At 34.8% G+C, this 26,890-nt stretch overlaps 4 protein-coding genes and 1 long non-coding RNA gene across 6 annotated transcripts; 4 read left to right on the plus strand and 1 right to left on the minus strand.

Annotated features, from left to right (window-relative positions):
* Positions 1-114: 114 nt before the first annotated feature.
* Positions 115-2,729, plus strand: LOC121802093 (tRNA (guanine-N(7)-)-methyltransferase non-catalytic subunit wdr4-like). Its single transcript, XM_042201664.1, has 10 exons — positions 115-295; positions 405-563; positions 672-855; positions 982-1,038; positions 1,135-1,205; positions 1,484-1,562; positions 1,651-1,710; positions 1,838-1,941; positions 2,036-2,096; positions 2,209-2,729. The coding sequence occupies exons 1-10, from the start codon at positions 162-164 to the stop codon at positions 2,596-2,598; spliced, it is 1,299 nt and encodes a 432-aa protein (XP_042057598.1). The 5' UTR covers positions 115-161; the 3' UTR covers positions 2,599-2,729.
* A 6,652-nt stretch (positions 2,730-9,381) lies between these two features.
* On the plus strand, positions 9,382-10,739 carry LOC121755698 (FCS-Like Zinc finger 8-like). Of its 2 annotated transcripts, none has more exons than XM_042151064.1 (2): positions 9,382-10,375; positions 10,446-10,739. In XM_042151064.1, exons 1-2 carry the CDS (start codon positions 9,636-9,638, stop codon positions 10,456-10,458), a joined length of 753 nt encoding a protein of 250 aa, XP_042006998.1. In that variant the 5' UTR covers positions 9,382-9,635; the 3' UTR covers positions 10,459-10,739. The 2 variants fall into 2 exon arrangements, with proteins under 2 accessions (XP_042006998.1, XP_042006991.1); XM_042151057.1 differs by having other exon boundaries at positions 9,385-10,375; positions 10,453-10,739.
* Positions 10,740-11,073: 334 nt separating this feature from the next.
* On the minus strand, positions 11,074-13,646 carry LOC121755709. Its single transcript, XR_006040847.1, has 3 exons — positions 13,441-13,646; positions 11,494-13,336; positions 11,074-11,423 (listed from the first exon to the last, which is right to left on the minus strand). It is a non-coding gene; the product is annotated as an uncharacterized LOC121755709 (long non-coding RNA).
* A 5,371-nt stretch (positions 13,647-19,017) lies between these two features.
* Positions 19,018-20,645, plus strand: LOC121792656 (two-component response regulator ORR26-like). The gene is made up of 5 exons (XM_042190688.1): positions 19,018-19,123; positions 19,194-19,346; positions 19,433-19,765; positions 19,942-20,018; positions 20,118-20,645. The coding sequence occupies exons 1-5, from the start codon at positions 19,018-19,020 to the stop codon at positions 20,505-20,507; spliced, it is 1,059 nt and encodes a 352-aa protein (XP_042046622.1). The 3' UTR covers positions 20,508-20,645.
* A 2,284-nt stretch (positions 20,646-22,929) lies between these two features.
* On the plus strand, positions 22,930-23,861 carry LOC121802101. Its single transcript, XM_042201675.1, has one exon. The coding sequence runs from the start codon at positions 23,177-23,179 to the stop codon at positions 23,657-23,659; it is 483 nt and encodes a 160-aa protein (XP_042057609.1). The 5' UTR covers positions 22,930-23,176; the 3' UTR covers positions 23,660-23,861.
* The last annotated feature ends 3,029 nt before the right edge of the window (positions 23,862-26,890 follow it).

Genomic DNA, 26,890 nt, shown 5'->3' on the forward strand with positions numbered 1-26,890 from the left:
TTTTACTCCATTTTATTAATCAATGGTGTCGAATATTTGAACTATTGGCCCAATTAATTCAAGCCCAACACAAATTCAGCCCAAAAATTGGGCGGGACGGTTTTGAACTTCATTTGTCGGCGATCAAATCCGAAACCCTAGTAAAAAATTCCCAGCAAAAAATGGAGGAGCACGACATCTATGAAAGCGAGCAGAAACTCGAAGCGGAGGTAGCTCCGGCGCTAATTGCGGTCCATCCCAATCAGAAATTCGTATCCGTCGCCGTCGGTTCGGATCTCCGGGTTTTCAGTTTCCAGTAAGAAAAGCAACAAGCTTGATTTATAGTATGTTAAGTGCTTAATATGTCGTAGTTTGGATTGAAATCTATTTTATGTATATGCTAATTATACAATTTTGTTAAGCAGACATGGTTCTGCACCTCAATTATCGGATGAAACTGGGGGCCACAAGGACTCTATTCGCGCCATCCGATACAGTAAAAGCGGGAAGCTTTTTGTGTCGGGTGGAGATGATAAGCTTGTGAAAGTTTGGGATACTGATTCCTGGCGCTGTGTTTATTCAGTGTAAGCATTTTTTATTGAATTTGAAAAGGTTTTGATTCAGTTCAGTGTGAAAGGAGTAGAGTAGTTTGTTGATAGTTGTTTGAATTGTTTTTGTTGTGATGAGGGCAGTGTTTCGGAGAAGAGAGTGACCTCTCTTGCAGTAAGTAGTGATGACAAGTTTGTGTCTTTTGCGGATAAGTTTGGTGTTGTTTATGTCGTGGATATAGGAGATTATGATGATGAGAATCGAGCTACGGTTCATAAGAAGGCAGTCCCAATCCTTTCACATTATTGTAGCATAATTACTCGACTGGTATGTGGTTTTATATCTGAGCTGTGTGTACAATTTAACATTTGACAATCGTCTAATTTTGAGTTTGAAGAGATTGTATTTATGTTGTATAAGAGGTAGCTTACATTTAGTATTGTCATTTTGCAGGATTTTTCACCGGATGGGCGATATATTATCAGTGCTGATCGTGACTTCAAAATTCGTGTAAGAGTGATTTGCTGCTTATCACTTTTATTAAATAGGTTGGCTGTGTTTTTCTATTTTTTTTTGGCATTGTTACCTTGTTGTATCTGGTTGCAGGTCACGCTCTTCTCCATAGAGCGCTTAGAAGGAGCTCATGAGATACAATGTTTTTGCCTTGGTCATACTGAGTAAGTGCCTTTCATTTGCTTGTTTGATTGGTGTGGACTATGTGATTATGTTTATCATACATGGTTTTGGCTGGTGACAAATTAAGCACCCAATGTGACTGAGTAACACATACTAATGCAGAGGGAAATTTAATAAGTTAATACATGGAAATCAATTGTGTTTCTGCAGCAACTATATGGGAACATAGCCTGAGTTTATTGAGCATTGTGTTACCAAGCTGTTAGTGATGTATCCACTACTGATATTATACCCATCCCTTCTTTGTGATCATTTCCAGGTTTGTTTCTTCCCTTGTGTTTCCCCGTAGTCAGGATTATGCACGAGGCCTATTAGTCTCTGGAAGTGGTGACTCAACAGTGAGTTATAGAAGAAGTTAACATATATGAATGATATGATTAGTCACCATGCACTTTTCACGGCTAACTTAGCTATTGCATTTTGAAGGTTCGGCTGTGGGATTATAACTCTGGTTCTCTGCTGGATACATGTGAGATTAGAACTAAGGTAGGATGTGAATTTTATCCCTTCATTATTATATTTAGACCTTATTTAGAGGAGTATTTCTCTTCCATTCTTTTACTCTTTCCTCATATAGTAGTTTGTGTGGTTTTCATCCTCTACATTCCCGAAGGCAGGACTTTTAAATTCTAATCAAAAGCAAGAGGATGTGCTACCCGCCGTAACTGATCTCTGCGAAACTTATGATGGCTCGCTGGTTGCTGCTGCTATTCAGAGGTAAGCTCTAGTTCTCAACTCAACTCCCTCTAGAGGTTTCTACTGTAAACTTTCACTAAAAATCCGAAATTGATCCCATCTATAATGTCTTAAGTTTGCAAGGGGTTATGCTGTTAAGATGCAATTTTTCTTCCAGGACTCTCTCTATTGCCAAAGTGAGTATTCTAAAGATATTATACAACAGTAGACACAATTTGATTGATCGTTTGTTATACATTGCTTGAATCAATAAGTGAGATCTAGCCATTAATCCTTGTTTTGTTGCAGGTGGTTTCTGTCGCTGGAGAGACGTTCATTCCAACAAGTATCTCATCTGCCTCTTCAGTCCTGTTGTTGTGGATGGTCATGGGTGCATCCAGCTTAAGTGCTACTGATTCTGCACTCTTAGCTCGTGTAAGAGTCGTTTCTGGGTTTGGTGCTGATCATTCGGAACCCATTCTGCCTGAGACTTCCGTGGTAGAAGATAAAGAGGTACCCGGAGGAGAGCCTCTGCTCCAAGCACTGCAAGGAAGATTGACAATAAGCAAAGAAGCATCCTTGACAACTGCTGAGGCAGTCAAAACAGCAATGCGCAATTTGCTGATCAAGAAGCAATATTCGGCTGAGAGACGAGACTTCAGAAAACGGGGACGAAATGATAAGAAGATCAAACCATAGCCTGTAAGTTTTATGATATAGTTTTGCAGTGTGTGAATATGGAAGTATTGCTATATTGTGAATTTATTTTCTTTTTATGTTTAAAATTTTATCTTTCCATAATTTAATAATTTGGGTTTGCTGACTTTTAATCTGTGTATCATTCAATCATTTTAGCAGTTAGTTTCTTCCATTGTTAAATTAATAAATACGGATTAGTATTTCATTTCCCATTCCATTTTTCCCCTATTGACTGCCGGCTGTTCTTCTAGTTTTTTTCCCAAATTGGTAATTTCATACTATTTGATTAACAAAACAAATGGAGCCCAATAATCGAAGCCATCTGTGACAGGGATATGAAGTTTTATATAAAAATTCTTGAAAATGAGTAAATACAAAATTGTACTAACAAAAAATGACAAAAATCGAGGCCAATGGTGGATGATTGATTTAGATGGTAACCAATAATTCAAAGAATAAACATAGGAAGAAGACAATTAAACATCGTGTAGATTAAGAAATCTTCGACATTTGTTCCACCCTCAGATTTTTCTATTTTTCCATAAAAAAACAACAAATTGATGATACGTGTAAAGAAGAATTACCTAACTCGTAATTTGAGAAATTGATGATCATTTAGTAGAAAGTGAAATGGTTAATTGGTTATACTTTTGTAACAGATAAGCCAAATAGATAAACATTGAATTTTAACTATTCTTAAGGGAATACCATATAAACGTACGAATTAGAAAACATGATGAATTTATTATGAAAAAATATGAATTCCAAAAAATAAAATTTCAAGGTGTAATTAAATAGCATTATATGTTGCAAACGTTTAAGAGAAGAACAACAAATGGTTCATAACAACAGAATCAAGTATGTTATCCAAGTAGCTTATATAAAATTATTTGTTCAACAAATGTTGTTTGCAATTTAGATAAGTAGACTCATAAAATTTTTAAAAAGTGTATTTGTTTATTTATTTATTGATTTAGAGTTGCTATCTCTAAATTAGTGATACGTGGGCAAGGGGCCGGACTGATATAATTTCAACAAATATAAGCTTTCATTACCTACTTTTATTTGTATTATATCTACACTCCATTCTTATCTTATCTTATCTTGAATGATTATTAAAACGATAATTAAGAAGCTAAATTCTTGATTTGACTTGCCAAATTTTATAGTGGGATATTGACAGGTTTAGTCAATATTCAGAATGAGAGATAGGAAATCACACACCACAATCTATCATTTTAATTTTATTTGCGGATTGTTTTGAGTTATGAAACCACAAATTACAATTTATGATTTCACCATACACAATAGAAAAATAGAGCGATATTAGACCGATATTACACATGTATATATTCTGCCATTAGGAGTCTAATTTTTTAACAGCATGAGTTTTGAGAAATGTTAAGAAAAATAAGTGAAAAAAAGTTAGTGGAATATAAGTCCCACTTGTATATATTAGTTTTAAATGAAAAGTGATTGGAAATAATTGGTGTAATGTGAGACCCTATTACTCCCTCCGTCCCCAAATAATATACACTTCGGGTTCGACATGAGTTTTAATGTAAAATTGGTAAAATAAGAGAGACATAGAGAGAAAAAGTAATTAAAGTTTTGTTAGTGGAGGATGAGTCTCACCTCAATAGAAAAAAAAAGACTTTTCAAAATTAGAAAGTGCATATTCTTGTGGGACAAACTAAAAAGGAAAGAGTGCATGTTCTTGTAGGACGGAGGGAGTACTATTTATGGTAAAAGTGAAAGTGAACCGAGACTCTTATTCGTGGACGAACTAAAATGAAAAATAAAACTTCTATTCACTAACGGATGGAGCATTTATGTATAGCATTTGACTGATATTATACATGTATAATAATTTAATCATCCAAATTAGTTCTGCAATTACCTAAAGAAAGAATTCTCAAAATATCAGTATATTTAACAATACTTGTCATAGATGGTTGGGCCACTTTTATAATATCGCGGGCCATTGATGTGAAAAATGTCAAGTTTTGCATCAAGAGAATTTATTCTTGTACCACAAAAAATAATTAATGGTAGTCTTTGTGTATATGATTGATTGAAACTATATATTTTTGACTTGGAGAAAGAAAATTCGACAAAATGGGGTCCAATTCAATAGTGCATAGTTTTCATGCATCATAAATCAATATACCAATTATGGCATTCATATCCGGATTTTTCAATATCGATACTTATTTATCCAAATACTTATCTCAATTTTTTGCATTTTTTTCGACCATTAATCTGTCAATAATAGTTAGTAACAGAAAGTAATCCACTGCTAATAAGCTGCAAACTATCTAATTTCGCCAATAATTCTTCGGTAGTTCATTTTACCGGCGAAATTTTAGAATTTACCAGTGAAAATTTCCGCTTCTAATTGGTATGTTTAGAATTTTTATTTATGAATTTAAACTTAAAACTTGACAAAATAAAATGTATGACTTGGTAGACTTTTTATAAAATATGAAATTAAATTAAAATTCATATAAAAGCATATAATTGGCGAAAGTGGTTGTACTTTATTATCATTTCAACTACAGTACCATTTTAATTTAATCAAATAGCATTAAATAAAATATATTATAAGCATTATTTCACATGCTACTATACTTATAAACGATAAAGTGGTTACAATAACGACATAAGAGCATCCGCAGCGATTGTATTACGCTGCTCGTCTGTCCTTGCCGCTGGCAAGGACACGCCTGTCCGCTGCTGGCACGGATGTGCTCTTAGCTAAGAGCACGTCCGCGCCCCCGAGCAGGGCGACGTGACGCGTTTCTATTGGCCGTTGACATTTTTTTTCTTTTTTTAAAAAATCGAAAATAATACCAAAAATTTAAAAAATATATATTTTTGGATTCTAAAAAATATAGCCGTTTTATTATCATTTTTTGATTTTTTTGAAATTTTTTTTAAAAAAAATTAATCCCAAAATCATTTATAAATACACACATTCATCATCCATTTGGACGAAATTCGGCCACTTATGAATTTAATTATATAATTTTTAATTTTTAAGACTTTAATTATGAAATTTTTAATTTTTAGGATTTTAATTATGTATTTTTAATTTTTTAGTAATTAGTAATAGTATTTTGGGTAATTTTAATTAATTTTAATATTGTGGAAATGTTTTTATTTAAATTGAATAATAGAATGGTGTGACCCTTGTGCTCGTCCTTGCGGAAGAGCACGGATGTGGGTTTTTATTTTTAATTAATTCCGCATGCTCTTGCCTAATAGCATACGGAAAAAGTGGGTTCGTGTCCACATCCGTGCTCGTTAGCAAGAGCACAGATGTGGATGCTGAAGTGTTGATTGGTTGTTTTTTCACACACTTGGTTGTTTTACAATGAATGACATGATTTGACCTCTAGTTATTTCACACATACAAATATATGCTTCTTTTATTTATTCTTTTCATATTTTTAATTTCTTCAATAATATTTTTCCTGTCAAATCAATATATTTATGATTGGCCACGCCACGCCGAGCATTAAATCCTTATCATGTCTTGTCTTTTTTCTCCTTTAAATTACTGTTTCTTAAAATTTAAGTGTCTTTAAAATATTTCTCGACATCACATCTTTGATCTAATAAGTCATATATTTATATTTTTGATAATTTTCAATGTGCTACATGATGCATGTCGTTCTCCAATGTCATTCACTTCCGATTTGTCAATTTTATTGTATATTTTAAGTATGATAAATTGTAAAAAAATCCTCAATTTTTTCAAATTGGGTTATTTCTTGCAATTTCAAAAATCAACCGTTAAAATCATGAATCTTAACGTATTTTCTCAACTTTTTGTAACAATTTTTTATTTATTTATTTGAAATATGTTGATGATTCGATGTACATGTATTTCAAATCGATGATGTTGTTGAGTATTTTGAGAAAATGATACCTAAAAATTACTGATGGTTTTGTTCTTGTTCTTGTAAAATTTATTTTTTATGGTTTAATTTTAAAATTACAGGATGAATCAAAATTTATAATTTTCTAATAATTTATTCATTTTAATAATATTCAAGTTTTGGAGTAACATATGGTAGTAGTGTTACAAATTATTTGGTATACATTGGAGTAGTTTATTTTGGTGTTAATTAATTAGGTTTTGTCATCATTTTCTTATCAATCATTATATATCTTTTTCATTTCATGTAACACAGTGCCTTTCTTTTCATGATTAAATTACCTTTCAATCATGGTGTTTTTTGTTTATATATTCCCTTTGAAAGCACCTTTTCAATATTTTGTTCTTTATTTTTACTTTTTATTTTTCCTTTTCTAATCTCAAAAGGATTTGTCTCGTTTCAATTGTTAAAGAGATCTCCATTCATTATTAAAACTTATAAAAAGTTTTTTATACATAATTCTAACATAAATAATGATAAATTTGGTCTTTAAACAAAATAGAACCAAAAAATGATTTAATTAATGATTCTATAATTAGGAATGTAACTATTTTAATCAAGTCCTTAAATGTTAATTAGACTAGGCTCAAAATTAAACATGAAGTCAAGTTGAATCTAATACTATATTTTAAAAAACATATTTACTGAATTAAAAAGTTTATATTAATATTAGTATGAAAGTATAAATTTATAATTTAAATATCAAGTTAATATACCTTGGTACTCATTTACATTAAAATAATTGGTCAAGCTTTAATGTGTTGAATTAAAATTTGAGTAACAAAATCTATAACCCTATCAATTAATATAATTGTTATTATATTAATTTTTATTTTAATTATTAGCTAGTTCTCTGAACTCAATTCTAGTTAAAAATTATAATGTGCTTATCAGATAACACTATCCTAGAAGGATACGTATACAATAAAACTTGATACTAGTATTAATTTTGTGTGTTTTTATGTTGTATTTTCAGATAATTCGATCGAAAATTGTCAAATATTTTGAGAGGGGGATAAAAATGTCGTCATCATGTCAGTATTTCACCTCCAAGTGCGTGCAAATAATAGCGACGAAACACAAACCATGACAAAATTGCTTTCACAATTATTGCTTAAACAACTAATTCCACTTTTTTTAATTATTGCGAATATTGATTTTTAATCTTCATTGTTACGTACATGATGCGACTCTCTAAATAATTCAAGCTATCAAAATCCCATGGTGTTTCATTATTTTATACTACTACAATAAATATTTTTTTATTATCAAATATTATTCTCTTTGTGCTGGGTTTTAATTTATTGTCGTCTTAGTGCATTTTAATTTATAGTACTATAAATAATTTTTTATTATCAAATATTTTTTTAATTATCAAATATTAATGGCGAAATTCGTGAATTCTTATTTATCTATATATAAGCGCGATCATGAGAAGAAAATAATAAGTCAATATGAACACTATTCGAAAAGTAATTTGTCTGAAAATGGAACTTTCGTCAACTTGATTTATGAAGTAGTTGATTTACTAAAGTTTTTATTGTAATTTTCTTACAATTTTTTTGAATTCAAATCCATAATAACTTCCTAATTAGTAAAATTGTAAAAAAAAAACAAATTATTCAAATTCACATTGGGATTGCCTACAATTTGACTAGACCCAATTGTTAAACACACTATTGAGATCACTATTTCAATTTAAAATTACACACAATCCCAAAACATTTAATTAAAAAGAGAAATTCATATAGAAGTCAAGTGGGGCCCAATCTTGCTGGCATTTCATTTTCTCTGTATTTATTTTCTTCCTCTCATCTCCTAAAATTCAATCAATCATACTCCCTCCGTCCAGCAATTGGAGTCCCATTTCTCCATGGCACGGGTTTTAAGAAAGTTGTTGGAGTGTGTATTAAATGGTGTGTGATAGTGGAATTTGGGACCCACCTCAAGTGTGTTAAATTTTTGGCTTCCAAAAATTCGAAATTTACTGCCTCTAAAATCGAAACTTATCACCAAATTTATCAGCAAATCAAAATCAGACATGAAAATGAAGAATCCAAAATCGAAAATGAAGAATCCAAAATCGAAATCGAAATCCAAATCCAAATCCAAATCCGAAATCGTAATCCAAATCGAAATCCAAATCGAAATCCAAAATCGAAATCCAAATCCAAAATTGAAATCAGACATGAAAATGAAGAATCCAAAATGAAGAATCCAAAATCGAAATCCAAATCGAAATCGAAATCCAAATCCAAAATGAAGAATCCAAAATCAAAATGAAAATCCAAAATCGAAATCCAAATTGAAAATCCAAATCGAAATCCAAATCCAAAATCGAAATCCAAATCAAAATCGAAATCCAAATCAAAATCAAAATCCAAATCAAAATCCAAAATCGAAACTTATTAGCAAATTAAAACATTAAAATGAAGAATTAAACACAGAGAGCGGCGATTTGGAGGAGGAGGAGGCGGCGATTTGGAGAAGGAAGAGGAGGAGGCGTGGATTATGGTTCCACAGAGAGCGGCGACTGGGAGAGGAGGAGGAGGAGGGCGGCGATTGGGAGAGGAGGAGGGGGGCGGCGATTGGGAGAGGTGAGTGGAGGAGGGAGACCGAGAGTGTCAAGAGTGAGGGTGAGAGAATGAGGGAGACCGAGAGTGAGGGTGAGAGAATGAGGGGGAGGGGTGTTTTTTTATGGCAATTGTGTAAATTAGTAAGAAGGGGGAGGGTAATTAAATTGTCCAAATATGGCAAGTAGAACCGGGACTCCTATTCCCGGACATCCCAAAACAGAAAAACGGGACTCCTATTGCTGGACGGAGGGAGTACTCTTTAAAAAGCATCACACACTCTCTCTCCTTCTTGATCATTTATGCACTCTTCTATAGCTTTTAATAAGAGCCTTTTTTTTTGTTTGTGTCAAAAAATGGAAGCCAATGAGATTTGGCATTGTTTTTCATCCTCCACTTTATTCCTCTCCATTTCCCTTTGATTTCTCTCAATTTTCACCTCACAACAACTCTTCCTTCCTTCACTTAACACACTTTCTCTCTGATAATTTTAGCTTAAATTTTGAATTTTTGAAAAGAAATGGTGTGGAACAGATCAAGAGCAGTGAGAACCAAACAAGCCCTAATGTCTGATCAAACTCCATTATTCCTCTCTCCCACCAAAAACCCTAATTCCTCCCCAATTTCCTCTTTCTTCAATGGCTTCCTCTTCCCAAAATCCAATCTTGAATCAGAAACCACCAGCCCCACCTCAATTCTCGACCCCAAAATCCCCAATTACCAAAACCCCTTCGCCCTCGACCCACCTCCCCCGCCACCGCCGATGCCGCCGCGCCACCACGACTTCGAAAAATCGATTGGGCTAGCCCTAATCGACTCGATCGCCGACGATTTGGGCGGCGACGATTGCCGATTCCCGAAGCCGATTAATCGGCTGGCGCTGAAGGTGCAGATTCCGGAGATCAGCAGCTCGATTTCGGCGGCGGCGAGTGAGCAATCGCCGAGATCGCCGGCGGATTTTGGGATCAAGACGCGGGGGTTGCAGGTGACGAGCCCGAGCCCATTCGGCGGCGGAGGAGGGAAGGGTTTTGTGCGGCAGCTGTCGCTGAAGGAGATGGAGATGTCGGAGGATTACACGTGCGTGATCAAGCACGGCCCCAATCCAGAAACTAAACATATCTACGATGACTGCATTTTGGATAATCATGATCCAAAATTGGATCTTTCGCAGCCCCAAATTGAGGAATCGAAGGATTTCTTCGGCTTTTGTCACGCTTACAAAGCTGCTCTTCAAGAGGATAAAGAAATTTACATTTACAGGTTAGCTTTCCTTTTTCATTTAATTTTTTTGGTATCAATGATTGAGGTTATGTTACTAAAAATTAGAAAGATTGCAGCGGTGAGAAAGCATTTTGTAGCCAAGAATGCCGCAGCAAAGAAATGGTGATGGAGAATCCAGGGGCATTTTAGGGATTTTGGCCACAAACTGATGTGAAGATTTTTTGGTGTTTGAATCTTCTGAATTTTTGTTGCTTCTCTTTCTCCCATTGCATATATACAGATAAATGGGAGGCAGAAATCATTGCTTCGAACTTGTATCACATTTGATGAATGATTTTTGGCGATTGAAACATTTGTAAGAATTGATCAGTGGTTAATTAAAAACATTGTAACTTAATGATTACCTTGTTGCATTTCATCTTGGCCGTTGAATCTAATCCATCACTGTACAAGTCTTCTCTTAGGTTGCTTTCATATATAGGAGTAGTATTTTAATATCCCAATGAATGTCTTGTTGATAAAAAAAAATCCAAAACTAGTTGTCGTTTTCAGGTTAAAGGGGCTTAATATATAACTCAAATAAATAGAGGTTAGCTGCCTAAGATGGGTTTGTCTTTTGCTTGAATAGAGTCTAAGTTAATCTATCATTTACTTTAATGGATTGAGTAATATTGTCAATCTTAGGCTCAACTTCAATCAAACAAATTAAATGTTTCATCATTATAAGCTCACACAAATTGAAGATTCATCAAAAGCTACATTTATAAGCATAATAGTACTAGAAAAAACAGCACAATTGGAAAGTAAAACAGCCAAAGCTGTTACAACTTGGAATCTGGAATAACAGGATAAGTTGCTTGGTAGTAAGAAACCAAACCACACAAGCAGACACAAGTTCAGAACATCTCAACAAGACATATGATAGGTCGCAGCTATCAGAAACATTAGACTCGAAACATGACACTTCGAGCTCCAGCAGACTACCATGCATCGGAATACGAAAGGATCAGAACCAACAGATCAGCGATACGAGATATTGGAACAGCCTCCAGAAGAATCTCTCTTCCATCAGCTACATGAACAAGCACTGGCAAAGAGAATGAGTACTATATTAGCATCTACTATGAAACAAATATTACCAATAAAAAATTAATTACCTTGAACAGCTTCATATGATCGACAATCTCTGGTGTCAATGGAACTAAAGACCAACAAGGAAAGAGTTGAAGGTAAAAACCCACTTCATGGAAGTAGACAGGCAACAAAGAGGAATGCACGGAAGGATCAAGCTTAGGCACTAAAAGAAGGAATCACCTCATCAACAAAGAGAAAAGGCTAAGCTTGCAAGAACAAACTCAACTACTACCGGATGGAAGCACTATAGGTGAAGAGATGTACTAACCTATTCCCATTCCCAGTTTTCTTTTTTTAAAACCAAGAAAATTTGGCGAAGGGAAAACCTAGATCAGAAGTCAGTAACATTTTTAACTAGAGAAAAGGAGGAAAGGAAAAAAGGATGATGAGGCGACTCAGATAACAAGGAAAAGAGAATGCAAGAGCATTTGAACAGGAAAGTGAAAGGAGACTAAAGAGAATATTAGGACGGAACCATGGAGAAAAGAAACAGGCAAACTATTGACACTAAAAAAGTTAGGTTATACATTGAATGTACATTCTGTATAAAAAATCTAACTACTGAGGAAGAGGTTAGGAGAAGTGAACGGAAAGCTGAAATTCCACTTTCAATAGCATCTAGGTTACCCCAATCTGAAAATTTGATTGCTTTTAATGGAGCAATCATAAGAACTTTAAACAGAAAGATTTCCAATAAAGCATGCTAATTGAACCCTTGATCAACCCCTGTTTTCCATTTCACAACTTCCATATGCAAAATCCATGCCCAAGCAACCAAACCATACATTCCCAACCACACAAGAGGTTCCGGTTCCAGTTCCAGAGATAAAGAGATCATCGATCAACAAGATATAGCTCCAGCACTACCAATGACACCAGTGCTTTAGCATCACATGATCTTTTTTATTAGACTTAAACTCTACCACTACTGAACTACATAAAGCTAAATTCCTTATTTACAGGAACATTATTAACCACCACCACCCCAGACCACCCTTCATTCCTCATCGATATCAAGATTAAGCATGCGACGCAGGGTCTTCGTCGCAGAATCAGTAATGTCAAACAAATCACTAGGACTGCGCTCCCTAGGGGAAGCAGGTGCAGATTTAGAGAGGCAAGGCAGATCAACTTCCGATGCCACCATTGGAAAATCAAGAGAAACGGTTCTTTTAGGCATCAGTGAGAATTTAGGCATCGGCAAAGAACTCGGGGGAGGTGAATTGGAATAAGCAGGTCCAGCCCATAGCTCAGAAAATTGAAACCCTTCAACCCTGCTCTCAAACTTGATATCCATAGGTATTGGAATAGAACAGCTCTTAGCAATTCTTTTCAGTATTTTCGGGGGTTCACAGGCGGATGGGGAGGGAGTTTTAGGCGATAAGGTAGGGCAAAATGCTTTTTTGATAGCAGGGGCTTTTGTTTTACTCGAGCCAGATTTAGCTGGAGTTGAGAGCAATCCTTCCCCAGAATGAAATGTCCTACAATTAATTCCCCAAAATCCCCCCATAGGTGGTGAACTGGACCCAAACCTTGTTGAGCCATGGCCACGGCTTCTTCCATTGTACTGATCATTTCTGTGATGAGCAATAGCAACTAACGTTTCCATTTCCCCCAAATTTTCACTTCGGTACTCTCTGTTCTTCTCTTTCTGATCTAATCTTAACTAGATCTATCAAATCAACGACTTTCACAATTCTAAGTCTATCAATCTAAAGCAATCAGCAGGTTTAAATTTCCGCCACAACCACCAAAACCTCAGTAGATCAACCTCTATTTCAGCCAAACCGTCCAAATCATCAAACATATATCTATATACGAGCTTATTCAAAACAACCGTACCCTCACTCTTCAGTTTCTTCAGATCTACCAACATTACACAGAAAATAAACACCAAAAAGGAACAATCAACAAAAAAAATTACAAATAAATAATATTGGGGGAAAAACACGCACATGATTCAAACAAACCTGATTTCACAAACGAAATCTTCGAATCAAATTTCCTTTCTTCGGAAATAATGGGCTTAATCGAGTGTATTTTGGAGTGTGAATCGATATAAAGGTCTGATTTAGCTCGTTTGAAGAGAGAGAGAGAGCGATTGGAAGTTCAGTAGAGAGCAGTCTACGAGAGCCTTTTCATTTGTATTTTTGTGAGAGAGAAAAGAAATCTTCGGATCTCAAATGGACTCACAGTTGTATTTAAATCTCATTTTCAGGAACGGCGTGCTGTCGTGATGTGAGTGCGTGAGTGCTTTGAAATTACCTAATGGGCCCTGCGTGTAACTGCGAATTACCCCAGCCCTAATTGAATCTGACGTAATAGAAAATTTCTGCGACAAATTTACCCTTATAAAGAGAGTTGAGAACCCTACATTTACAGAGTTAACATGAAAGAATAGAGTGGCAGAATAAAATGGATTTACTTCAAAAATATATTTTAAGTACACGACTTCCCACCAATATAGGCCATTCGATTTGAGTTACGGACGCATATGATTGTGCCACGTACCCGCTTGGAATTTCATGTAATATTCATATTTGCATGTACGAAGAGTAAGTTTGGAATGTACATATTCATCAGTTATTTTAAATCCTAAACTGCCGTCATTTATGTGGGAGAAATGAGAAGTTACAATCTTTACTTTATTTACGGTTGAATTAATCATTCTTCACCAAGATTTTATCTTTTAAACAGTTGAGGAATATTTATACAATCTGTATAGTCGATTACAATCTCTACACTGCCGAAATCTACATTCACCAAAGAATGGCATCAATGGAATTAGACAATTCATGCGAAAGTCAGCTTTTTATTTTGGTTGATTCACGTTCAGTTGGTGTTCTAATTCGCTCTTCGTTTTTTTACTTCTGTGATTAAACTTAAATTCCAGTTTTTTATGTTTGTTCATTTGACTTCGTTGATTGAATATTGATTCAACATATAACACATGTATTGTCCTTTGCCTAATTTTGCAATTTCTTTGTGAAGATGTTGCTTATGTTGCACAAATGTTTGCTTAATATATATATATATATATAAATATGCTTATGTGTTCTGCCAAAATTTGCTTATATTGAAAGAGAATTCGCTTATGTAGTATAGCGAATTGCGTCACAGTTTAGGTTAGTGTTTGATGTGTTTAGCTATTTTCTTTTATGACTAGTTGCATATGTTGTTTATAATATTGCATCCCGCCATGTCGATTGTTGCATTTATCGTATTGTCACACAATGTATGACGTGTTGCAGGTACTACATGATTTTTCCACCTTTCACTTGGAAAGACAATCACGGAAAGCCTGTGACATTCAGTGCTACATTGTTGTCTAGCTAAGGGACGGAAATGTAATCCTGGCTATTCAAGCATTTTGTTTTAATTTTTGAAACTATAAATTTGAAGAGCAGTTATGTTTTATTATATTAACATTGTGTATGCTGGTTTAATTATGCATTTTCGAACACAATTGTACTGTACCAATGACTCTTTACAGTTTTTACAGTGCAATTCCATTTGAATTATGATAGGTTAAAAATTTTATATCAGCATGAACTGATCAAATTCATAAGTCAATATTTGCATTACTTTCCATGCGAAGTTGCTTTACAATGGAGACAAAGTTGCATTACAGTGGAGACAAAGTTGCATTACGAAAATTTAAAAAATTTAAAAACTGACAGCATAACACGTACACAAAATAATTGCATTCTAAACATATATAATTGCATCACCATTAACAAAGAAATAATTGCATCACTATTAACAGACATTCGCATTGCTGTCAAAAAAATGGTTCACATATCAACTACAATAGGATATCTCCAAGTCAAAAAATAAGGATCAACTACCAGTACCAAAAACTAGTTAGTCATAAACCATTGTTTCCATCACAAACTTATAACATAAACCTAATTGCACGTTCAACAAGAATCAATTGCATTGTACGGTAAAAAGTTGCTTCACAACATTGTATCCAACAGAAAACAACAAGTGCTTGAAAACCATAAACTCTCGTGCGCCACTATTTAGAGTACGTTGCTATAATTTTCTCAAAATCAATTGGCCCTTTCTTCTTCCCTTCCTCATTGCATTGTTGGGTAAGATGCAGGATTTTATACATCACTGTGTTTTAATTCCCAAATAGCAGCTCTTTGCTTATTTTGGCTCTCAAGTATTGCAATTGATTCTTGTTGGGCCATGTATGTCTCCATGTGCCTCATTACATACACTCCACTGTCGACCTTGTTTGTTGCAGTCGTCCACTCTATTAGAAGCACTGTTGGTGTACATCAGCTGGATTCTTTCCTTTCCATTGCTTGTGAACTAAAGGTGTAAAAAAAACCGATTCAGATTAGGATAGTAAGCAATTTTTTTGAAGTAAGCAAAGTATCTCAATAAGTAAGCAACATTTCGAATAGCTTAAGCAAAACTTTTTGTAGCCAAATTAAGCATAGGTAAGCACAAAGTTAGCAATCATTTGTACAGAAAAAGCAACATTTTAAATTGCACAATCAAAATTTTTAATTTATAAAATATCAAACAAAAATAAGCACATTTTACAAGAAATTAAGCATGTTCTCGAACAGAATAAGCAAAATGTCCAACAAATTAAACACAATACAAAGTCAGTAAAAAACTAATTATCGTATCCAAAATAAGCACAGTTTATCGCAAATAAGCAATCTTTGTACAAAAAAAAGCAAGATTTTGAATATCATAAGCAAAAATTTTCAACACACAAATATCACAAAGCAATAAGCTCATTTAACACGAAATTAAGCAAACAAAAAAAAAGAGTTAATCACATTTAAGCATAGTTAAGCACAAAGTAAGCAAATTTTTGGTACAGAAAAAAGCAACATTTCGAATAGCTTAAGCAAAACTTTTCAACAAACAAATATCATCCATCAAAAAACTTATTTATCACGAAATTAAGCAAACAAAAAAAAGAATTAAGCAACAAATCAGTCGCAATAAGCAAAATGAATACAACGCTAAGCAAATACACCACACCAAATTGACATAACGAAGAACATCTAAATAGAAACAAAAAAAGTAATTAAACAGATTAAACAATTGAATCAGTAAACAGAACTTCACGAAATAAGAACCGAGAAAATTACCAATTCGCGAAGATTTTTCGACGTCAGGCTCTGTGGTGTTCGAAATTTCTCGTCCTTTAGACATTTATCGAATTGGTGGTCGGTTGATGGAAGCGGTTTACGCTATGTTGATGAAATTGCTGGACATTGTTGTTACCGGAACTGTGGTGAGCGGCGGAATTGGGTTAGGGTTTTGAATTGAGAATGTGTATTTGGAGGTTTTTGGAAGTGAATGCGGCGGAACGGAATTGAGAAGTTGAATGATTTGGAAGAGAGTGGAAATGTTTGAAAGGAGTTGAATGAGCAGACGGATCGTGTAATTGAATGATCCCTGAAATCTCGCGCCTCAAATTAGGAGAGTGAGTTAAATACACGAACTGACTAATTTACCCTTCAATGCAACGAAAATGCTAAAAAATGCAATCTTAGTTGATGAAATCACAACCCCACATCTGTATATTTAACGGTTCATATCAGTAGAATGTTATAACTATATAAGTGTATAGGGAGTGTAGTGCTCCCCGAGAATAAAATAAGTAAGAAAATTTTTGTGACAAATTCACCCTTAAAAAGATAGTTAAGAACACTACATTTACATAGTTAACATGAAATAATAAAGTGTTAGAGAATAAAATAAGTAAGAAAGTTAACAAATACTACTTCCTTTCATGAAATATTATTCACTTTTATGATTTCGAGTCGTGTCTGCAAAATATTGTCTACTTTACTTTTTTCCATTATTGGTAAATGGAGTTTACTTTCTATTAACTTAGTACACTCACATTCTATTATATAACTAATACTCCATCGATTCCGCAATAAGTAGGACACTTCTTTTGGGATAAGATTTTAGGAATTGATATTTAAAAAGTTAAAGTGTGAAGAGTAAAGTATGAGAGGGAAAAGTAAAGGAGTGAAAAGAATAAAGTAGGTGGGAAAATAAAGTACTAATACAGATGATTTTTTGCTTAAAATGGATATGACTCACTTATGGTGGGACATCTCAAAAAGGAAAGTGACTCGCTTATGCTGAGACGGATAGAGTAGTATAAATGTCTAACTCATATTCTACTAACTTTTTCCACTCACATTTCTTCTCATTTCTTAAAACCTGCGTCAAATATTAGACCACTCTTACTTTATTCCACCACCTACTTTACTCTCTTTATTTTTCCTATTTTATCCATCTTTCCTACTTTTCAACATAATTTCTTAATCTTCGTGTCTAAAAGTGTTGACTAAATTTATTTGGGACGGAGGGAATAATAAAATGGGAGAAAAATAACGTAAAAGAAATAATTGAGTACTATTATATTTTGTCAAAAATTGAAATGACGCACTCTATATAGGACACTATAAAAGGAAATAAAAAATCGATTATGGAAAAGTGAAGGGAGTAGAAATTTTGGTCAAAATTAGGGAGATTTCATAAATTTGAGAAGTAAATATTTCCTCAGTCCCACTAAATATAAAGTAATTGATTTTCGACATGAGAGTTTATATAGTATTGTTGTTTGAGCTAATTGGCGAAAAATGAAGTAGATATCTATTTAAGGAAATGTGTCATTTAAAATGGGACAAACCAAAAAGTAAAACACTGTCATTTTTAATGGGATCGAATGAATATTACTCTTCTATTTCTATATAATTTATTCAATGCAATATATTTAACTATTTAAATCGTTACAACGATTATTATGTTAAAATTAAGTTACTCTTATACCTAGTGGTTTAATGCACTATATTTCTCACAAATGAAAGAAACAAAAAGAATCCAATAAAATCGATACTCCCACTAAATTGTAGGTGCCACATAAATAATTCTTTAATATGAGCACATAGGACATAATTTATGAAACCGATTATGATTACAATTTATGAAACCGATTATGAAAGTAAGCAGTTAATATCTCTCTTCGGTACACTTTTGAATGATCTTGGTACCCTTATTTTGTTCTTTTTTTTTTCTTTTCTTCAATTATGTTATTTTCCTTTTTTTTATGGAAAGAGATGTTACAATCATAAATAATGCTAAGAGATAGTGGAGGAGGAGACAGAAGTTGATAAATAATGAAAAATTGTGGAAGTAGTGAGAGATGAGAGAAAATATAGAAGAGAGAGGAGAGATGACAGAAAACTATTCACACTGCTAAAAATGTGGAAAAGAGAGAAAGAGATATACATGAGAGAAAAATCACATACGGTTTTTTAGCAAAAATATGAAATATAGGAATTAATTTAAAAGTAATTAAAACCATAAACCTATAATCACTCCTCTTGGAAAAAAACTAATATTAATAATTATGGAGATATATCCGCGACTTTCTGTTAAATAATGAGTCTTCCCCTTTTCAATTAGTTTTGAAAGCTATGGTTTCCACGGTATTCACTTTATAATAGGAGTATAAGTATTATTTTTCTAGTTTGGATATTTTGCATATTTGAATGGAGTCTCATTGTTTTCCTGAGGGTGTTGGGGTTCTGGTTGTGGATCATGATCCTCAAGGGTTGGAGTCTCTTCACAAGATGCTTCTCAAGTGCAAATACAAAGGTATTTCCCCCTTTTTCCATTGTAATTACATATATAGATTAATTAAGATGTTATGCATTCATGTTTTCAGCTAGTATATGTAATTCAGCACGAGAGGCACTCGATCTGCTCGACACACGAGAAGATGAATTCGACCTAGTACTCGGTGATGTGGACTTGCCAGACATGGATGGTTTCGAGTTTCTCCAACAAGTAGTCCGTAAAACGGAGATTCCAGTTATAAGTGAGTTCATGTTGATAATTAGATATGTGTGTGAGTTTTAAATATTTAGGGTTTGAATTATTTAATTAGGGTTTGTTGAGTTGCAGTGATGTGTGATGACGGAGAGACAAGCAAGGTGATGAAAGGGGTTCAGCACGGCGCCTGCCACTGTCTCGTCAAGCCCATAAGGCTCAAGGAGATCCGCAGCATATGGCAGCATGTGTTTCGGAGGAGAATGCACCAACGAGATGATAATTCTACTAATATTCATGTTGGCAACAAAAGAAAACAGATCGATACTGTTGGCGTTGGTGCTGGTGCTGGTGTTGATCGTGCAGATCCGGATCCCACCCCACCCAACAAGAAACCTCGGGTGGTTTGGACCCCGGAACTTCACCAGAAGTTCGTCAGTGCTGTCCACTGCATCGGAGGATTAGAGAGTAAGTCACTTTAATTCGTTCATGATATCTGTTTAATACTTTACTTCATTCTTTGGTTTATGACTTTACTTTGGTTTTCTTTGGTTTATGATTCGTGGTTTACAATTTTGTGATGGAAGAAGTAGGCCTTTTAATTCATTCTTTGGTTTATGATTTGTACAATTGTGTGTTTGAAGAAGCTGGCCCCAAGAAAATACTTGACTTAATGGGAGAGCCGTCTCTAACAAGAGATAATGTAGCTAGCCACTTGCAGGTAAAAATGCTATGCTATAGTAGTAATCAATCTTATAGTAGTAATCAACAAAAATCATCTAGTGAGTGTTTTGATATTCGATTTTGTATTTTTTTTCAGAAGTATAGGATTTCTGTGAGCAGGCAAAACAAAGAAAAAGAGCTAAAAGCTTCCTATAATGTAATGAATCTCGCAGTTTCACACGCGATGAACCACAACAACAACCAGAATGATACAGGCATCTGTGCAACGCCAACGCCACTGGTGGCCGATCGGCGAGACACTAGCCTCTGTGCAATGCGAATGGATTACATTGATCAACCAATTGAGTACATTAATCAGCCAATGAAGTATAATGATGAGCCAGTGGAGTACAATGATGAGCCAACGGAGTACATTGATGAGTTATTCGAAGCTCTCGAAGCCACCTACAACTGGAGCTCCGCTACTCATTACCTTGGAACTGATTACCCACCACGGACAACTATGCTCCGCTACTCATTACCTTAGAACTGATTACCAACAACTTAGAACTGATTACATGCTCCGCTACTCATTACTTTAGAACTGATTACCAACAACACTATTTTTCTAAATACTATTTGATTGACTTATAAGAGCTTATTTGGGATAGAAAAAGTGCTTAGAAAAAGTATATACATGCTCCTGAATTGTACTTACTTATTCTGCTTAGTAAAAGTGTATACATGCTCCTAAATTATACTAATTGTTAACGGTGATTAAAGTTTCGGTAAAACACGCAACGAAGAAACTAGAAAATTAGAATATGGGGAATATTTTATTATCTTCATCAGCAATTAAGTATTCTTAATAAGGATGTTGAACATGTCAATTAACTTATCTTAAAACGTTAATTTGTATGTCAGTTTAAATACCGAACTATATGGACAATGGTAATTTCTATGTTCATTTAAATACCGAATATGACAATAATATCTCGCCGTCAATGCAAATGCAACATTCCCTACACCTAGGGATGTCAATCGGGCCTGTCCACCAGGTTTTGGGCCAACCCTATTCGGGTTGCGGGTCAATCGGGTACGGGCTAATCGGGTTGTGATTTTTCCGGGTTATAAAAAGTTCAACCCTAACCCTAAAAGCTCGGGTTTCGGGCTAGCCCATCAGGTTAATCGGGTTGATACCGATAAAATTAACATGCGATCAATCCAATAAATAATGGTGAAAATTAGTTATATTTATAAAATTTAAAATATTTAATTATGATAAATTTGAGATGCTTAAACTCAAACATAAACATGATCAAATACTAATATTTGAGATTTATGCAAAATAAAACATAAATATCAAGAAATTTTAAAGTTTTAGAAATTTAAATATATTTTTTAGTGAATTTGAAGTTTCTAATTCATTTATCTATTATTATATTAATAAAACTTAATATATAATTTATCTATTTAATATATAAAATGAAAAGTTATTTTTTCAGTAATCTATATTATAAAATAATCAATGAAGTGTCGAATTAGAGTCAAATAAATAGAACAATAGAAATTTTATCGGGTTTCCGGGCCAGCCCATCGGGTTTTCGGGTCTGGCCCTAACGGGTTGCAGGTTAATCAGGTGCTGGCTAATCGGGCTAGAAATTTTCAGCCCTAACCCTATAAATTTGACGGGTTATTCGGGCCAGCCCACGGATTAATGGCTAAATTGACATCCCTGTCTACACCACTGCCATATTATAATTTGAGTGTTGAATAGCCATATTATAATAAATGCAACATTCCCTACACCATTGCCATATTATAATTTGAGTGTTGAATAGCCAAATTATAATTTGAGCGAGGTTCCTTTTTATATAGTATTGACTCAAATCAAAGTGTTTTCTCGATTTTCATTTTCATAGTAGTTATTATTTATTTACATCGCTATCTGCCATTGTGATTAAATCGACTCAAATCAAAGTTCTGTCTAAAATAAGTTTATAGATTAATATGACTCGTGCAAGTCATAGTAACACTTTTTAAAAGCATATGCCAATTATATTCCTATTAACAAATAAATCCACTAATAACACATCTTCATATAGGGGTGGCGAAACGGGTTACCCACGGATACCCGCACCCGACAAGTCAGGTACTCGTACCCGATTTTAGCCAAATTTGTTGTCCCAATACCCGCCCCGCGACATACCGGAATTATCCGATACCCATGCCGGGTATCCCGTACCCGACATTGCCGGTACCCGTACCGAAATCTTAATAAAAAAATCTAAAATCATAATAACCGTCAATGTTCCCTAATTTACTTTATTGATATCGATGATAAACTTTGAATAGATTGAGAATAAAAGTGAGGGGACACTCTATAGCTAGTTTCGGTGAGTTTTCAATTGTATGTTCGTTAGAATATAAAAATGTTTCAAAAGAACTCTTAGATTATATAAAGTACTCCCACTGTTCCGACTTAATAGAGGCATTTCATTTTCTTCACTCATTTTGGCTATTATTATTTGACTTTTTCTTCACTTTAACTATTTGAAACGCCTATATTAATATGGAACGGGGGAAGTATTAAAAGATGGTATATGAATAATACTTATAATAACATGTATTATTGGGACTAACTAACGGGTATACCCGTGTGGTTAGTGGGTACACCCGCTACCCGCAAAACTCAATTATCAAGATTTTGGAACTAGTAAATAAATGCAATTATCAAGATTGTGGAACTAGAAAATAAGCTCAATTTAGTTAAATATTCAATTAATTTATCGAATATTTTCCTAATTCATTAATAAAGTCATCGAAATATCCTCCAACAAAATCGAGCCATTATAAGAAATGCACGAGGATAATCAATTAAATTTACTTCTTAAAATAATTTGATATTGCATAAATTGAATAAAATCAGATTAAAAAAATAATATAAATCGATTTTATATTACGAAGATAATAACTGCGTCTTCTCTCTCTCTCTCTCTTCCCCTCTCTCCCAAAACCACCTCTTTCTTTTTTCTTGGATTTTCTTCACAACAATTCCACAGCCCCAATGCATTTCTCCGAAATCGATTGATTAATCCTCAAATTTCACAAAGCACCGCCCTTTTCCTTTGCAAGATTCTTCCTTTTTCCCCAATTTCTTCCTCTCGCATCAAAATCCGTTCAATTCAGATTCAATTTTTCCCCCAATTTGAATCCATGAAGGTCCACCCAGCGCCGCGGAAGCGCAACATCACGCTGCAATACGACGTCGCATCGATCCTCGCCCAATCAGAGGGCTGCCGGCAGAAGAAGCTGCGGCGCCTCCCTCACATCTTCGCCAAGGTGTTGGAGCTCCCCTTCCACTCCGACGCCGACGTCTCGATCGAGGACACGCCGCTGTCGATCCGATTCACCGCCGCCACCGACGACATCAGCGGCGACGTCAGGGCGGAGGCCGTCGCGATCTACCCCGGCGTCACGAAGATCGTCGTGAGGGGAGACGGCGTCGTCGATGTCTCCGGGACGGAATTCGAGCTCGATCTGTGGCGGTTCCGCCTGCCGCCATCCACGCGCCCCGAGCTCGTTTCCGCCGCCTACGAGGACGGCGAGCTGGTGGTGACCGTGCCGAAGGGGGAGGACGAGGAAGACGGCGGCGGCGGGGATTTGGGGAATCGGAGTAGGCTTGTTCTTGTACAGTAACCTAATTTTCCCCTCTTTTCTCTTAGCTCCAATTTCAATTTCGAAGAATGTTTATTTCGTGATTCACGACGCAATTTCAATTTCACTTTTGATCAATTTCTACCTGGTTTAGATTAGATGTTAGTGAAGCTCTAGCTAGGTTTTGTTGAGAACAGAAATTGGGGGAAAAATAAGCTTAATCTTGAATTCATTTTTGCTTCAATTTTGGGGCTGAGCTTCATCAAGGTTAATTCTTGCATGGTTATTTGATGTTTGTGTGGTGAAATATGAAAATGAAACCATGTTAGAAAAGTGAAACTCCCATTTCTGAATATTTTATTGGATTTGTGTGTATGAGTGCATCATGCTTGTTTGAAACATCAACCCTTGGTCTGAGAGTCTACAAGGGAGTTTTACTCTTCTTGGTTAGGTTTGTCCAATCCGGTATATGGTATTCCTAATCTGACCGAAAAATCATCGGGTGGGCTTCGGGTTCGGGTTCGGGTGGACTGGGTTCGGATTAATTGGGGTTGGGTCGTGTTTGGGTTTTAGAGATTGGGTACCCAAAAATTTTGAGATTACCGATCCGACCCGATAATCGTCGAGTACTTGGTGTCGGGTTTGGGTTCAGGTAAATTTTGTTCGGATTAATCGGTTTGGGTGGTGCCCAAAATTTTCGGGATAACCCGATCCGACCCGAAAATATCCGGGTTCGGTTTAGATAGACTGTGTTCGGATTAATCGGGTTCAGGCTTGGGTTTTCGTGATCGGGTATCCGAAACTCTCAAGTCAGGTACCCGCGGATAGCCGATTGGAGAGCCCTAAATTCTTGGTTGTTATAGCAAGGGTCATATCTTGATTAAATTAGTGTATGTTTTGTGTTCTTGTGTTTTTTGAGAATTGGATGTTTGATCTATGTGTTTGTGTTGTTGATTGGAAGGGAGGTGGGGTGGGGTCCATTTTGCTTTGTTCAATGCCTTTGATGAATTTGTGAGTGAAATTTCCTATCCTTGTTTTGTGACCATGACTAGATATGGTGGTGGCCATTGTGAAATCGATTCGAAAGTGAGAGATTCGATTTTTATTTCACTTTTGTTGTCTTGTCTTGTTTCTTTTTAAAAAATTTTGGATCAACCATAATTTATGCCCACAACTTTCAACCCTTTTCGAGAAAACGCCCTTAATTTTCATTTTTAGGTTCATTCAACTCCTAGATTCTACAATATAAATCGATTATTTTAAAGGAAAAATGTTCATCAAACTTTTTCGAAGCAGGGATTTTTTTTAATTTAATACTCCGTATAGAATTATTTTATATGCCAATGGTGGATGGTTTTGTAACTTTAGGAAAGTGGGCAAAAAAAAGCATTCATCCTTATACAATTTTAATTGATTCATTGCATTGATCTCAATCTTAGCTCTATCCCTTTCTTGTCAAGGGTCGGCCAAAATTGGAAACCACCTTTACAAAAAGAAGGGAGTCAGCTTAGGCAAAAAAGAAAAAAATTGATTAAAATTTATTTTTTAATTTTGAGTTTGAAATTCAAATAAATTTAATTGGACCAACTCCTCGAGTTCGGCCAGCCAAACCTATCGGATTCATCACCTCCACAATTAATTTTGATTCTGTTATTAATATTAAGGTAATTCATCCATGTAATTAATTTAATTTAATTTAATTGAAATGGAATTATAAATAAAAAAGATACATTAACATATCACATATGCGATCCGCAAATTAGTGTATTTGGGCTATTAATATATAGAGTAGAATTGTTAGATATTGAAAACCAGAGTAGTTGTAACGTGGAAATTATTTTTTAATATTCTATACTGGATATCATATTAATTGACACACAATAATGTAATCCATTTTATATTCAATTAAGCACAACGATTGCTAAAACCTCTACATTGAAGGAATCGGTTCATTTTGATAGATATGAGAGTTTCTGAACGTATATTTGGTGTTCCTTTGTGGTTTTCATGTGATATAGTTGAATCTTGGGAATTTGGGATACGATGTTGTGTTCGTATTTCTGTCATATGTCTACTTGTATATCCTCGATATTTATAAATAGTGAAAAACAAAAATACTCAAACTAATCTCACATTAATGCCACTTTATTGATCATGTTTCCAAAACAAGAGTTACCTTTCCACTAAGGATGTAGATTCTAGAAACAAGTTCACACATATCATAAAACTAGAAAATAAAACGATTTTAGAATTTAAATTACCTTCTCCTCTACTCATCCATAGCAAATCGCCCCAAAAGCTACACACATCATTTTAGCTCATCAAATAAAATTCAAGAACATAAAAAAAATTATCTTCATTCATTAAAAAAAAAATTAAAACGATACATATTTTAATACTCAATTTGACAAATAAGAGAAAACTAGTAAGACTGAACTATTGTTAGAAATAGTATTTTCAAATAAAAAATGTAGACTTTACACGGAAGGACTAATATAAAAATAGTTGCCCCGTCCCAGATAATTTATCTCATTTTTCTATTTCGGCCCGTCTTGCATATTTTTTCTCACTTTTTATCATACTTTTTACCAATTTTTGGTGGTGGACCTCATGTTCCACTAACTCATTCATACTCACATTTTATTATAAAACTAATATTTTCACATTTTATTATAAAACTAATATATAAAATATGACCCACGTCCCACTAACTTTTTTAACTCACTTTTCATTGCATTTCTTAAAACATGTGCCCAGTCAAAGTGAGACGAATTATCCGAAACGGAGGGAGTATAAGTTAATTACTTGTCCGCCGATGGATTCGGATATGAGGCGGTGGCCGACGACAGTGGTCTCTGCGATTTCTGTTCCGCTCTCCTTAACGGCGTCGGTGATGTCGTCGCGGCAGACTAAGCCGTGGTGCTCGTTGTGGTCCGCCGCGAATTTCATGACGGTGGCCATCCCGCTCTTGGGGATCCACCCGAGCACGCTTTTCTCCGCCGCCTCCACTGTGGCGGCGTCTTGCGGCGCTATGGCTTTGGCGGCTAGCTCGCCGGAGACGTTGAAAACGTCGCCGTATTTGATGGGCTTCTCCTCTTCATTCTTATTCTTATTCTTATTCTTATTCATTTTCACGTTAATATTTAAATTAAAAGGTTTTCTCTAATTTGATGGTGTTTTTAAGGGGATTTTGGCGGTGGAGTTATACACTTGTTAGCTTTGTTCGAGTTGCATGTGGCATAGTACTAAGGATTTTACAAATTTGCTTGACAA

The sequence above is a fragment of the Salvia splendens genome, chromosome 1 (genome assembly GCF_004379255.2).
Source record: "Salvia splendens isolate huo1 chromosome 1, SspV2, whole genome shotgun sequence".
In the NCBI taxonomy this organism is placed as follows: domain Eukaryota; kingdom Viridiplantae; phylum Streptophyta; class Magnoliopsida; order Lamiales; family Lamiaceae; genus Salvia; species Salvia splendens.